The 14,046-nt window shown below is 37.9% G+C and overlaps 1 protein-coding gene across 8 annotated transcripts in view; it reads left to right on the forward strand.

The window, feature by feature from the left end:
• RALGPS1 (Ral GEF with PH domain and SH3 binding motif 1) overlaps window positions 1-14,046 on the forward strand; it is a 69,857-nt gene that overhangs the window by 52,115 nt on the left and 3,696 nt on the right. For 4 of the 8 annotated variants that reach the window (XM_041483831.1, XM_041483836.1, XM_041483830.1 and 1 more), the window contains exons 14-21: window positions 6,150-6,276; window positions 6,833-6,984; window positions 8,182-8,233; window positions 8,509-8,589; window positions 10,713-10,818; window positions 11,879-11,971; window positions 12,146-12,251; window positions 13,631-13,722. In XM_041483831.1, the coding sequence (XP_041339765.1) occupies window positions 6,150-6,276; window positions 6,833-6,984; window positions 8,182-8,233; window positions 8,509-8,589; window positions 10,713-10,818; window positions 11,879-11,971; window positions 12,146-12,251; window positions 13,631-13,722 (809 nt within the window). Of the gene's footprint in view, window positions 1-6,149; window positions 6,277-6,832; window positions 6,985-8,181; window positions 8,234-8,508; window positions 8,590-10,712; window positions 10,819-11,878; window positions 11,972-12,145; window positions 12,252-12,906; window positions 13,028-13,630; window positions 13,723-14,046 lie in introns of all 8 variants that reach the window. The other 4 variants (XM_041483834.1, XM_041483835.1, XM_041483837.1 and 1 more) reach the window with 2 other exon arrangements.

Consider the following 14,046-nt stretch of genomic DNA (forward strand, 5'->3'; position numbering starts at 1 on the left):
AAAAGTTTTTTTTTAAAAATTTTTTTGTTTTTTTTTTTTTTTTTTTTTTTTTGACTGATTGGTTAATGTATTTGGTCGAATCCAAGCTTTAGTCTCCCTGCGGCTATGCTCCCACAATGGCTATGTCTTCTTTGCCAATCCTGATGTCAGCCAAGCCCATATACTGCCTTGTAGATCCAACTGCAAAAACTTCAGCTTTTTTGCTGAAGTGTAAGTCTGGGATTTGCACATTCCACTGGTACAGAATAAGTAACACAAATGCTGACAATTAGTGATTCTATAAAAGTGACACTTAAAATTGAAAATATCACTTCTATACAGGAAGCATTTGAAGGAAAATACACTCAAGTGTGCTTACTGTGCAGTCAGAAGTACGTGTGTGGTGTGTGAGTGTGTGTGTGACAGCTTTTGGGGAGCTTGGAGGAGCACAGGGAAGTGCAGTCAACAACTCAGATTCTTGTTTTTAGTTTGCTCTTGTCTGAGAAGCAGCCATAACATAATGTCTCTTACATGTTGTATGCATTAGTAACCTTCTGTTGAATTGTAAAGCAATACTCTGAAAATTAAAACTGCTCTTTTACAATAGCCATCATTCTAGGTGTAGTTTTTTTCTGTCATTTTTGATTCTGTGCACAAAATTAATCTAAAGTTATTTATTGTGTGTTTCTAGGTCTTTCTCTTTGAAAGTTTTAATTATCACATACTGGTTACAATGGAAACAGAGTAGTAAAAATTTACAGTAAAAATTTAACTAGAGAGTCTGTAGTTTGGAATGTCTATTTTTTAGAAACAGAGCTGGTAAGTTTTACTTCTTTACTGCTCACCAAAAAATAGTGAATAGTTGAGACTGTTCTACTTTCCTGAAAAATCACTCAGTTCTTCATCATATAATAGGCAACACATTTTCAGTTTTTAGTTTGGATCTCTAGTACTGGTTTACTGATAGCTTTTTAGTGGAGAAAAATTGTGGACTGTAACTCCTTCACCCTGCTGCTTTTTTTTAAAAGCTCTGGAGACTGTAAATGTTCACATGTTTTACTGAAGGATTGCAAAAGTAACATTCATTTATAACATTTGAAGGATTATTCATGGAAAAATTATGCAAAGGAAAAAACAGTGAGATCCTTTGGGATATGTGTAAACTTTTCCAAATGTTCTTGCCACAGATCTCTGAACAGCATTTGACTTGCTCTGATGAAGTTGTCTCACGTTCCCTAATGCAAACACATTTTTAATAACATTTTAATATTTTTATACATCATTCCTGTGCATGTCAGCATAATCTTGAAAATGATGCTGAGAAATAATGAAAACCAAACTAACCCTTGTTCATGCCAGCTGACTGGAAAATCCTGCTAAGAGTGCTTTGTCTCCATGAAAGGCAAAATAACAGAATAGCAATCATGGTAACAGTATGCACTAGGAGTGGAGCCAGAAGAATAAAGACAAGATTTAGCAGTAGCAGATGACTTCACTTATTGGAAAAAAGGGGCAAAATAACTCAATCCCAAATGAATTTAAGTATTGGAATTTTGTTATCAGCAGTATCAGGCATAACTTCCCCAGCTAATTGCTCAGCAGTCTGGTATGTCCATAAACATCCCTTTGGTCTGTGCAGTTGTCATCAGTATCTCACTGCTTACCCTCTTGGCATCCTTCTTGACATGGGCTCTCTTTGTCTCTTACTCCTTTACAGAAATGAGGTCATCTGCTCGATGCCCCGTAATTCATGCTGACACTCACTGTACCCCAGATTTCTTGCTTCTAAGTGTAGCCAGCTGAGGAGAACTCTATAAACTTCACCATTCTTCTTCACAGACATTTGGCAGCAGAGCAGATATGTAAAGCAGAGCAGACTATGTAAAGGTGTTTAAGTTCAGGTTCTTATTACCTTAGCACAGGGCTAACAGAGCTAAACTGTATGGATGTCCTTCTCTCCTTGGAGAAGAGGAGAATGCAGAACTGCATTGAAAATGGTCAGTCCAACCATAAAATACCAGCACAGATGATATTTCTGTTTTCATCTGATCCCACAAAGCATTCTGTTTTCTGCCATCAGAATCTTCACTGAAGACACCTCACTAGGAATTTGAATAAGTCACAGAATCACAACATAGTTGGAAGAGACCACAGTGGGCCATCTAGTCCAGGCTCCTTGCTCAAGTAGGGTCATCCTACAGCACATGGCACAGGATTGTGTCAGATGGCTTTGGAATACCTCCAATGAAGGAAGCTCCACGAGCTCTCTCTAGGCAGCCTGTTGCAGTGGTCTGTCAACCCAGATCCATTTCCTTCTTTGACAGGACTGGTGCAAGCAATTGTGATTGCCATATATAATAGCAAGGAAGCCAAGCTGGACTGTTGTCTTGAGTTGTAAGACTCTTACACCTATTTCCACAAACTGTCACCCTTGACATGTCGCACCTTAAGCCTGGCAATATTTTTATGTCAACTGAAATTTTAGTCCCTAATATTTTTTTTTATATTATTCATAATATTCCCTGTTATTATATTATCATCTGACATGTGGAGTCCTTTTAGACACGCTACATAATTTGTTTCAGGGGGAGGGTGGCAGTTTATCAAACTTTTTCTGTTCTAAAGCAGTCCAGGAAATAAAAGCTCTTGCTTCAGTCAAGTAATTATCATCTTTATAATGATCAATCTTTAGATAGTTTCATATTGCAATCATATTAGAGTAAATTTCAGTCCATGCTCCCTAAAGAGAGGGAGAAAAAAAGGGAGCATAGAGTGAAAAGTCTCAAACTATTATTTCTTGCTAGATAATATCTCTTACTCTTTGTAGTTTTGATCGTAACATTTGAACCTACCTGGAGTCAAATCCAGCCAGCTTTGATTTTGTAATAACTTGATTGTGTCAGCAGTGGACTTGTTATTTTGCTGTTCTTTCTGATAAAGTAATTTTGATGCAGTCTCATGCTTTTATTTTGTTGCATATCAATGCTTTGGAACAAAGTTAATCAAACTGCTTTCAGGTTCCTGATTCTCCCCTGTGAGAAACTTAACCATTAAACTATTATGTGTTACAAAATTTAACAGTTATTTCTACATGTGGCGCAATGTCTATGTGAAAAAGCACTGCACTATACTGATAATCCTCTAGGGCTATGCCTTAAGATTTCTGCTATGTCACAGGCTGTGGTTTCAGTAACTTGTTAAAAATAATACTTCAGTAGCATTCAGTGAACTTAAAAGAACTTAATGTCATCCACTTGAAAAAAACTAAGTGTGAATCAAGGTTGAGAACTGGCATCAGAAACACCTGAATGACACAGCAGGAAGCAATATAAAAATGAACAAATCCTGCAACCAAATTAAGGGACAAGCTTCAGAGTGGGCATATTAACTCTGAAGTTTATGCTGAGTTTCAGATGAAACTCTTGCTGATAAATGCTCATAATTTTCAGGGAAATTCTTTTTTAGCTGCCACTGTTTTTATCCTGGGTTTCAGTTCCAATATATTTTAGACTTCTTAGCAGGTAATAAACATCTTAATAATCCTAAGTATTTTCCTGTTCACAAGTTGAAAAGTATCTGATGGAAAGGCACTAGAAAGAGAGCATGTAGAGCAAACTTCCTTTTTGGGAACCTAGTCCATCCGAAGGACTGGAAGTTTTCAAACTAAAGAACTTGTAAGAATTTCTGAAACTTTTGAAGGCATTTGTTTTGTCTCTGCATAAATTTTAATTTGTAATGAAAATCCATGGTAAAAGACTTTAGTGAAATGTATATTCTTGCTACTAATGCAGCAGATAAGATTTTTCAGACCTAATGGTGAATTATGAATCCATACAGTTTCTACATTAAACTAGGCAACACATAATTGCATTCATAATCATACTTTTTCTGTCCTCATTTGTGCTTCAACTCCATGGCAGAAATGGAAGATGAACTGCTTTGGTTTTAGGGAAGAAGCTTCCTGTGTTGTGTTACAGCCCAAATGCATCAAAATTTTACTTGTATGTGCAGCAAGCACGTTGTACTGGGCCCTCTCCAACATCCCAGATGTGTGTCTTTAGGTGAATCTCTGGATGAAGTAATGACTGAAAGTGCATTTTTTTAAACTGCACGTGGCCATTAGGTATAAGACCTTCTCTGAAGCTGCATATACCAGTGACTGCTGCTATGACTGTTGTGTTTCACAAATTTGCAGTTGTGTGTTGGTAGCAAAGATGGGCAGGCAGAAATGCTGTCCTGATGGTATATATGAATGAGGCAGAAAACATGCTTAAAAACTGTTTTGTCTTTGTTCTCCTACTAAATTGATGGTCTGATGAATAATACTACTGAAGGTTCCTCTAACAAACTTGTCCCTCCTCTCTGTATTGCTAAAAGAAGTTGTGTCTTTTTGCTTGTCTTGCGGCTCAATTCATTATTAATTAAGCAACATAATGAACTGTTTGCTCAAATGTGCAGAACACTCTGTGGATTAAATCTTTCCCCTTACTGCTGGGGAAAACCCTTTGCAATTTTTCCTAGTTACAATCCAGTTCACAGTGAAATTCCAGAGTCTGGGCTAGGGTGAAATAAAAATACAGATAACTTGGAATTAATTTCTATGTTTCCTACAACTTGATATAAATCTATATTGCAGAGTGAGTATGGGCAGGAAAGCATCTTGCATTTATTTGGGGTTTTTTTGCCTCTTACTTTTTGTCCTTTTTTTTTTTTCTTTTTTTTTTTTTTTTTTTTTTTTGTCCTCCTTTTGAGGACAAACTCATTACTGTTTCTCCTATTTCTTCTTGTGTCTCATGAATCCTCAGTTCAAGGCAGAAGTTGATACCTTCCTTCAGGGTGCGTCAGGGTAGAGAGAGCAGCCTGTATAACAAATAGATGTCTCAAGTAAGGAGAGACCTGTAAGGATCATTGAGTCCAACTTCCTGCTCCTTGCAGGGCTACACAAAACTGAATTATATCACTAAGAGTGTTGTGATATAACCAGCTTTACCTTGTACTCTGACAGGCTTGGTGCCATGACCACTTCCCTGGGAAGTCTTGCCTCTCAGAACCATTTCTGTTAAAAGTTCATGTTCACATCCTGTTGTCAAACTGTGCCGTGGAATGTTGGTGTTTTGGATTGGTTTTGAGGGTTTTTTTTTTTTCTGTTTCAGTTTATTACTTATTTGATGCCAGACACTTTTGTAAATATTCTGATGATGATTGTACATGGCTTTTCACATCACAAAGTTTCCTCTTGTGTCAACCTCTTAATGAGTGGGTTTTGGTAAGAGTCCAGAAGCCGACTAAGCTGAGGTTGCTGGAACCTCCAAGAAGTGATTTTTGTAATGTAGAGGAAAGTCTGTTCTGCTAGTACCTGGATTGTCCCAAGGAGAAAGATACGGGGCAGATGAAGACTTTCATGACCACTCTTCCCACTTTCATCACAAGCACCAATGCCATAACTAAGTGTTTAAAAGTGAAATCTCAGCTGTTTGCTGTGAAGCCAAGAAGAGCCTGGTATTTACTGAGGATGATGACAGTCCGTGTTTTCCACTGTATTGCAAAGATCACTGCCTGCCTTTTGTGAGCAGCATCGAGGAGCTGGAACAAAACCAGTTTGTCCATGTTTTCTGTGAGGCCTCATAAATTCTGTAAATTGAGAGGAAGAATGATTGCAGTGAGACATCTCTAGAGCTCATAGATGTTTGAGAAGTAATGCATCTGTCTGTCCATTAGGTATATGAAGAGCCCTTGGATTTTCTTACATGCTCAAGCTGTGAGTCAGTATGAGCAGATTGTTTACAGTTTATTCACAACATGAAGTTGTGAAGAAAATTCAAAACACATGTGAACGTTCCTGTTCACACCTGAAGTACAAACCGACTTTATGGCTCGGTATATTATGCTTTGGCACATCCAGCTGTTGTAAGGATGCTGAGAGTTTTTGTAGTTCATTGTTAAAAGTATGAGCAAAACTATTTTAAAAATTACTCCAGGGAGTTCAAGATTATGGAGATGAATTTATAACAAAAATGGATGTGTAACCCTAATGGGCAAGAAACAGTGCTTCAGAAATTGTGGCTTTTGGTTATCTGTAAAAATTAATTTTAATCAGTTCCTATACACACCAGCCAATGAAATTTCTGGAATTTGCATCAGTCCGGTGTTAAATAATCTCTGTCTTTTAGGTCCGTCTGACATATCAGCAATTATGAAATTCAGCAGGAGACCCACATGTCCTGATGCCTCAGTAGCAGCAAGTCTACCTACACCTCCTGTACCAAGGCACCGGAAGAGTCACAGCTTAGGAAACAAGTGCGTAATCTCAGCTGTCTCATGCTCAGGCAGTTACATGTGTCACAAAAATTTAAGATAGCAGCAGAGAACATGCTAGTATTTGTCTTTTCCATTTCTTGTAGTGCAAAAATGTTTCAGGCTCTGCTATGTATTCTCTAGGTTTTCTCTTTACACTTTTGTTATTTTTGCTGACTCTATTCTCTGCTAGTGCCAGGCACTGGCAATACTTGAAAGCTGCTTATCCACTTTGGTCTGTGGATTCCTGGTGTGTCTCCTTTTTCTGGGTTTCTGCTTTTGCTGCCACCAAGGATGTTCAGGTTTTATATGGAGGAGTTAAAACATTTACAACTTCCCAGCTGCAGAAATTTAGTAATTGTTACTGACAAAGAGAAGTAAAATCTGAAACTCATTTTGGTAGTAAAGGAGCATATGTACAGTACGTGGTAGCGTATAATTGCCTGCTTCTTAATAACCTGCTGATGAGGCAGAGGCTGAGTGGAAATAATGTGAGCCAAGGGTTGCTGTTAGATGACATAAGAGGAGTTTCATGTTTTTCTCTTCTTCCATGTTCCAGTATGATGTGTCAGTTGAGCGTCGTGGAGAGCAAAAGCGCCACCTTCCCGACGGAGCGGCCACGGCACCTGCTGGACGACAGTGTCCTGGAGGGTCACAGCCCCGCGCGTGGCCACGCGCCCAGCACGCGCCTTGCCAACGGCCTCTCCATAGGTATCGCCTGCCTGGGAGTGACACCCTGCTCCTGTCCCCAGGGCGCTGCACACTCACTGTCTGAAGGCAGAGAATTAGGAAGATTATTAGTTCCCTTGCAAAGACTGGTTGTTTTCATGGATGAAAGTAGATCAGAACTGCTACCTGGTCAACCAGTGGATAGTCAGCTTTCCTCGATTATCCACTGATGCTTTTGGTAAAGGGGCATGAAGTTTGGTTTTGTAGATGCTCGGTGTGTGACACAAATTGTTTGTCAGCTTTTACCAGAGGGAAAGTGGATATGTATTTTAAAAGCTACCTTTACACACAGAAAGCTTTAATTTTGAATATATGTTTTAGAAGGTAGGGGATTTGTTTGGTAGTACTCTCTAAGACTTACAGAGAAACGTAACATGAACATATTACGGTATTATAATAAAGCAATTATTATAATATCAAAAAAGTGATCAAGAATCTGTGTTCTAAGCAAGAGAAAGCCACCTTTGACGAGACTTGGGCAATTTCTAGAATAAGCAATTGACTGTAAAAGATAGCACATTTCTTGACCAAGAGTTGGACACTGAGATGATCTTTGCACTTCTGAAAACAGAGGAACAGCTCACTGTATTAAAACTGAGCCTTAGAAGATCAGTCCTGGGCAAATTAAAACTGTGAGCTAAATAGTTGTGCCAAAAAAGGAGGGACAGATAGGTGATGGGCTTGAAGGAGAGATAGGAATTTAGTTATGAATACCATCATATATGTATATATATTTTATTAACTCCTAGCAGCAGCATACAGCTGATAGATCTATTAGAGGTGTGTTTGCTTCTTGAAAATAAACCATGATACCATATCTAATAACTTCAATTGACTTATGGATATTGTGGTAGAAATATTGTCTTACAAAGGAGCTGGATTTTATGTACGTGAAGTGCTCAGCTTCTGAAGTAGAAGCATGATGAAAATTAAAGTAATGGTATTAAAACACAGCAATAACATGAGTTGAGAGTGAGATAATATAAATGGAGAGGCTCATGTAAGCCTCTTTCAACTAAAGATTTTACCATGAACTCTAAATACTTCTTAAAAACATGATTTGAGTAAGTGGTGTCCACGGTACTATACAAAAGAGTATTCTGGTGATCCACATACACTGGCTTTGTATTTTCACATGGGTGGTTTTCTTACTCCTTCTCTGTACTACTCTCTTTCTAGATAGCAGTGAAAGCTCAGAATTTAGTGAGGAGCTGCCGTCAGGGCTTGAAAGGTGAGTTAGTCTTCATGTACACTCACTGAGCACTCTACAGACTTAGCTAAGAAATTCACAAATGATCCCTAACATAGGTAAGCCCTAAATCAATTAGTTATTTTTATCAAATTATTGATTAGTTAGGAAAAAAATGGCAAACATTTTGAAATAAAGCACTGTAAAGGTGTTGGACCTGAAAAGATTGGGAACTATCTCTGTCATGTTTACCAAACCTTAACTGCTGAAGTCTCAAACTAGAATATCCCTTATCAGATATTTGCATTCACAAACAGGGGTCGTTTATATGCCACGCTGGGACCTAACTGGAGGGTACCAATCAGGAATTCTCCTCGGAGTCGAAGCTGTGTCTACAGGTACAGTTCAGGGTCTGCTTCTTTCATTGTATGGTGCTAAACTTCAATTTGGGTCTTTATGCTTTCCTTAATGTAATGTATTTTGTGTCCAAATATCCTTGTATGACCATAACAATTTACGAAGTCTCCCCCTCCTGCTTGTAAGAATTCCTGTTAATGGTAAGGCAGGGTTATGGCCCATTCAGATGAAATTCAGTTTAGCTATTGATTTAACTAATGATGTCTGGCTTCTGTTTTGCAGAAAACTAGGCTTTACGTAGGGTTTTATAAAACCTTTATGGAAGCAGGTTTGTCATGAAGGCCGTCTTTGACTCCTGTTACAAGTGATGATGTTAGAAGGATGCCTTCTTGACCCTTTCCCACAATCTGTTTCCTGATTTACCAGACAGCTACCCATAATATCTGTCCATGTCTGTGTGGTGTGTTGATTTTGTTCAGTAAAAGGGTATGACCTTGGACCTCAAGTAAGAGAGGGAACATCCACAAGCCATATGTAGGTGCTCACAATGTTGCTAGTCACTAAGAAGTGGACTTTCTAGAAGCAGGTAATCCATTTGCAGGCCTAAGAGAGGTGACACAGAATTTTATCTAGTTTGAGGGATAAAAGTCATTCCTTCCATGTATACCTCGCCTGAACTTGATAAATTCTGTGATGCTGGCAAATGAAGACATATGTTCAAACAGTTAAGAAAATAGGGCCCTGAATCAGTATTCTGCAAATACTGTGATTTAGTTGCAGTTTAAATCCAGTCAGATTTTATTTTGTTTAAATTAGTTTGCTTCAGCCATTGTAGAAGTATCGATATAATATATAAATTACAGCTGCCTTACTTATGCCAGTAACATCTGGTAAGAGTACAAGTTAGAGATTAGACAAAAATAAAAATACATACTTTATAAATTCATAAAGAAATACATTTTGGAACAGTATTTCAGGTATTGCAGCTGCTCCTGGAAAATACTTTCTTAACATGACCGTGGTAGACCTGTTGCAAAAACATACAAAAGCTAGAAATATAAAATGTACAAAGATTAAAATGTGGAAAGCCTTTTAAATCCACAAAGAAGAGTTATTCCCTAAAATACGTTTATTACATTTATCCACCGCCAAGTACATCTAATGCTTGTGGTCGTTCTTCCTTTTCTGAAACCTTCTACTACCTCTGTCAAATATAGACTTGGCAAGAACGCACATTAGCAGAGGCCAGGCAGGTGCATGCAGTGGAAGAAGATGCACCTGGCAGTTGGAAGGGCTGTCCTTCCCTAGACGTGGTTGTGCATATCACTTGGCACCAGCATGAGTTCAGATTCATTTGTGGACAGAATAGTGTTCCTTTCACAGCTGTGAGGTAGATTGTACACATCCTTTTCCTTGTCTTCGTTATCAGACATGATTCAGTTGGCGCTGCTAAACCCTGTTGGTCCACATAAGAACATCAGGGTTGTGAGCATGTGGCAATGAAGAGATGTTAGCAGCAGATAACCTACCAATCAATATTGGGTTGTGGTGTTATTAATGGCTGCTTGCATTTCTAACTTTGCTTACACTTGGGTTCTGTCAGTTGTATCTCTTTCTCACTCTTGTATGTGGTATGTTTTATGTTCATCCTGGAAAAGGAAAAACTGTTCTAATATCTGTAAATAAATGATTGAACTTACTTTTAATAATTATTAATAATTATTTAATTTATTTTTAACATAGTTTTCCCAACTCTTTTCCAATTAGGCAAGATATTTTCATTTAATTTAAAATATCATTTGTGGGAGCTCTTGTAAAAAAGAGCTCTTGTACAATTGTAAGCCAAAAATTTCCAGAAATTCAGGTAATTGCTGTAATTTACCAGAATAAAAAAAGAAAATTGCCTGTTTTCACTTTGACTTTGGGTTTCAGCATTTATTCTGTTTTATTTTTTCATGTCTAAGCCCCCAGAATAAAACCTTTTTGAAAGACCTTGGTTCCTATTTGATAGCTAGATGATGAAAACACATATTCTAGAGTCACATTTCAGTTTATACAATATACATAAAGCAGTGCAGGATAAGATATATTTAGGGCTAAATTATATTGCTTACTTATCATCCTTATTCATCTGCTCAAATAGAGGAATGCTTTGTCTCTCCAGCCCAACAGGTGCATGCAGCTGCACAGCAGGTGGTTCTACAGGAGTCATTACCATGGAAGGGCCTTTAAGAAGAAAAACGCTGCTCAAAGAAGGCAAGAAACCTACTGTAAGTGATTCTAATTGTAATTATTCCTATGGTCCTAATTCATTAGTGGCTGGTTTAATTTTCAAAATTATATTGAACCTGCAGCTTGATACCACACAAAACAATGGTTTTATCAATTGTAACTTTCTGATCAAAGTTATAACCAGGCTGTAACAAGGTTGCAACCTTTGTCTGTCATTTGATATACAGCAGTTTGCAGGTCAAGTTTCTAACTGTGACAGCAGAGCAGGAGTGAAGCAATTGTGTAACCAGCAAGCAGTGTTGTGAGGGCAGAAATAAATCTCACAGCACTGCCTGATGACCCAGAGCATCCTGGTACTTTCCAGCTAAATAACCCTGACAAAGGCAGATACTACAATGTCTGCATTACATTTCTGTGACAGGAAGTAGATTAATATCTATTAATGAGTTTGTAGATTACAGAACTTGCAGTGGCACTCATAAATACTGAAGAGGGAGCTCTTCAATACAGAATTTTCATGGGAGGGTACAAATTCAATTGATCATATTTCTACAATATATTTTGGTGGTTTTAAGATATCACCTTAAAATGGAAAGGCTGCAGGTCAGTCACCCATAGCACCAAAGTCATGGCAATTAATAGTTAACTTGAATTCAAGGGTTTCACATGGTTTTAGTCCTATGCATTTGGTAATTTATTTGTTTTCTGTAGAGTTGATTGATGTATTTCTCATGCAACCCAGTACAGTTCTAAAGATTTAGTACAGAGCTAAAAGATTTGAAGAATTGCAGAGTTGTCAACTCAATATTTTTTTAAAAAATCAAAAGCCTAAGATCTGTTCAGCAGAAGGCTGCACACTGTTCTTCTCTAAACAAGCAGTACTGGTACTTCCATGAGATACCCAACAAAGAATGATTGTATTCACAGCCAGCCATCAAGCTTTAGGTATCTGGGCTGATTTACACCAGGAGACACTCTTTATCTCCATTCTTTGCTTCTGAAATTAACTTTGGTAGCACTTGGACTTGCCTGTGAATAAATTTTTGAAATGTCAGAGGTATGCAGAGTTTTTCCTAATTCTTTTCCTCTTTCATTCAGCTCTCCTCATGGACTAGATACTGGGTCATGCTTTCAGGATCAACTCTTTTGTACTTCGGAGCAAAAGCTTTAAGAGGCACTGAAAGAAAACATGTAAGTTTTAAATTTATTCTAAAACCAAAGATTGAATACTCATAACTAGATCTGGAAGGGCATCCAAAGTGTACTTTCTGTTCCAGGCTAAGCCATATTTCTGCACAACTTCTACAGTCAAAAGTTAATCTCTGCTACAGTCTCAGCTACGACTGATTTGTCTGTCTTTTCCAGTATAAATCCACACCTGGGAAAAAAGTCTCCATTGTAGGCTGGATGGTGGCACTGCCTGATGACCCAGAGCATCCTGGTACTTTCCAGCTAAATAACCCTGACAAAGGTAGATATTGCAAGATGGACAATGTCTCCATTACATTTCTGTGACAGGAGGTAGATTAATATGTGTTAATGAGCTTGTAGATTACAGAACTTGCAGTGGCACTCATAAATACTGAAGAGGGAGCTCTTCAATACAGAATTTTCCAGGGAAGGTACAAATTAAATGGAACGTATTTCTACAATATGCTGTGGTGCTTCTGTGCTGCCTGCAGAGATTCCTTTCTTTTGACAGTTACTGTAAGTTTTGCAGAAATTCCTCAGCTTATATGAGATTGCAGCACATCCATGTATCTCCATACATTGATCTCCAAGTCTCTGAATAGCTTCCTTAAAATCAGTCAGTATCAAATCTTGACTTACACTGAGGCCAATTAAAATATTAAACCATTTACCAAAATAAGTCTGCTAAGTAATTATCACCTTTTAATAATTAATTTTGCAATGCCATAACTCATTTCCCTTGATTAAACTTCAAAAACTTCAAAAGATAAGAAAACTCCTGGAGTTATTTTGCACTTTGAGTGGCTGCTTACAGGTTCTTGAGGCTTTCTTCAGTTTCCATGTTTTCAGCTTTGGTGCTGGATATGGAGCCCCATCTACTCTGTGAAGTGCATCATCTGGGTGTTAACTAAAATGCACAAAATATTTGATTGCAGGAAACAATTTGCAGTAGGACATTGAAGAAAACTAAGTTTACAGAAGCCTTGATGAGAAGAAAGCCAGGATTAAATTAGATCTGACCTGCGGCGTATGAATGATGCACAGTCCCCAGTTGTGGTATAACCAGAAACATTTATTAAAAGTGTATATAGCTTTATAATATTTTCAGTATCAGATTAGAATATCACACACAGCCAATACTGTAACTGTTCATGCGTCTGCTAACCAATAATATAAGGGATCGCATTCCTAGTATTCACGTCAGCCTTTTTTCTTTAAATCCAGTGCTTATATAACAGTTTTTTTTCTGCCAACTACTGAGGTTCTGCTGTCTGTTACATTTTAGAAACTTTGTTACATCTGTCCTGCCTTGACTGAGTAGTTCTGGTTCTTCTTAACCAAGCGGGCTTTGTTCTCTTATTACTAAGTGTTCTTTGTTTTCTTGCCGCACACCGACCTACATGGTCTTTTCTGTGGCTGTAATTCAGCCTTTGTGCCTATGAGGCCACATACGTTCTCATACTTGCTTCACCCAAGAACTGCTGGGGAAGATGCCTCACGTGGGCTCTGTTATATTAGCAGCATCACGTTTGAGCATTTGAGGTGCAAATTACTGTAAGAGTTTACTTCAGGACTTTGGCTTCTGCACAGAAATCAGAGTCCTTTGAAACTACATGTCTGTCTGCAAATTCTAAGTCTTTCATTTTCTTGTTTTTGTAGGCAATGTTTACAAGTTTCAGACTGGTTCAAGGTTTCATGCAATATTATGGCATAAACATCTGGATGATGCCTGCAAAAGCAACAAGCCTCAGGTAAGGTTATGAAAACTATTTCTACCTATTTCTTTTTCCTATATTCCAGAGAATCCTTACTAGGAAAGCTCTTTCAATCTGTGTGCATACGCATTCCTGTCAGGACAGACATAATTCCTCATTTTGTACACTGATCCAATTTTTCAATAGGAGAAAGAAAGATTATTTAAAATTAGAGAATTCCCATCAAATCAGGTTTTGTGCAGGTCTAGCTTGGTTGGTTACCTTAAGAGCATATAACCTCTACTCTCAGTTGCTTCAAGCAAGATAACCTCATCTCTTCTTTAGAAGGGACTGTTGCATGGAAAATGAAAGCAAACATAC

Source organism: Pyrgilauda ruficollis, unplaced genomic scaffold (assembly GCF_017590135.1).
Source record: "Pyrgilauda ruficollis isolate IOZ18807 unplaced genomic scaffold, ASM1759013v1 scaffold62, whole genome shotgun sequence".
Lineage (NCBI taxonomy): Eukaryota > Metazoa > Chordata > Aves > Passeriformes > Passeridae > Pyrgilauda > Pyrgilauda ruficollis.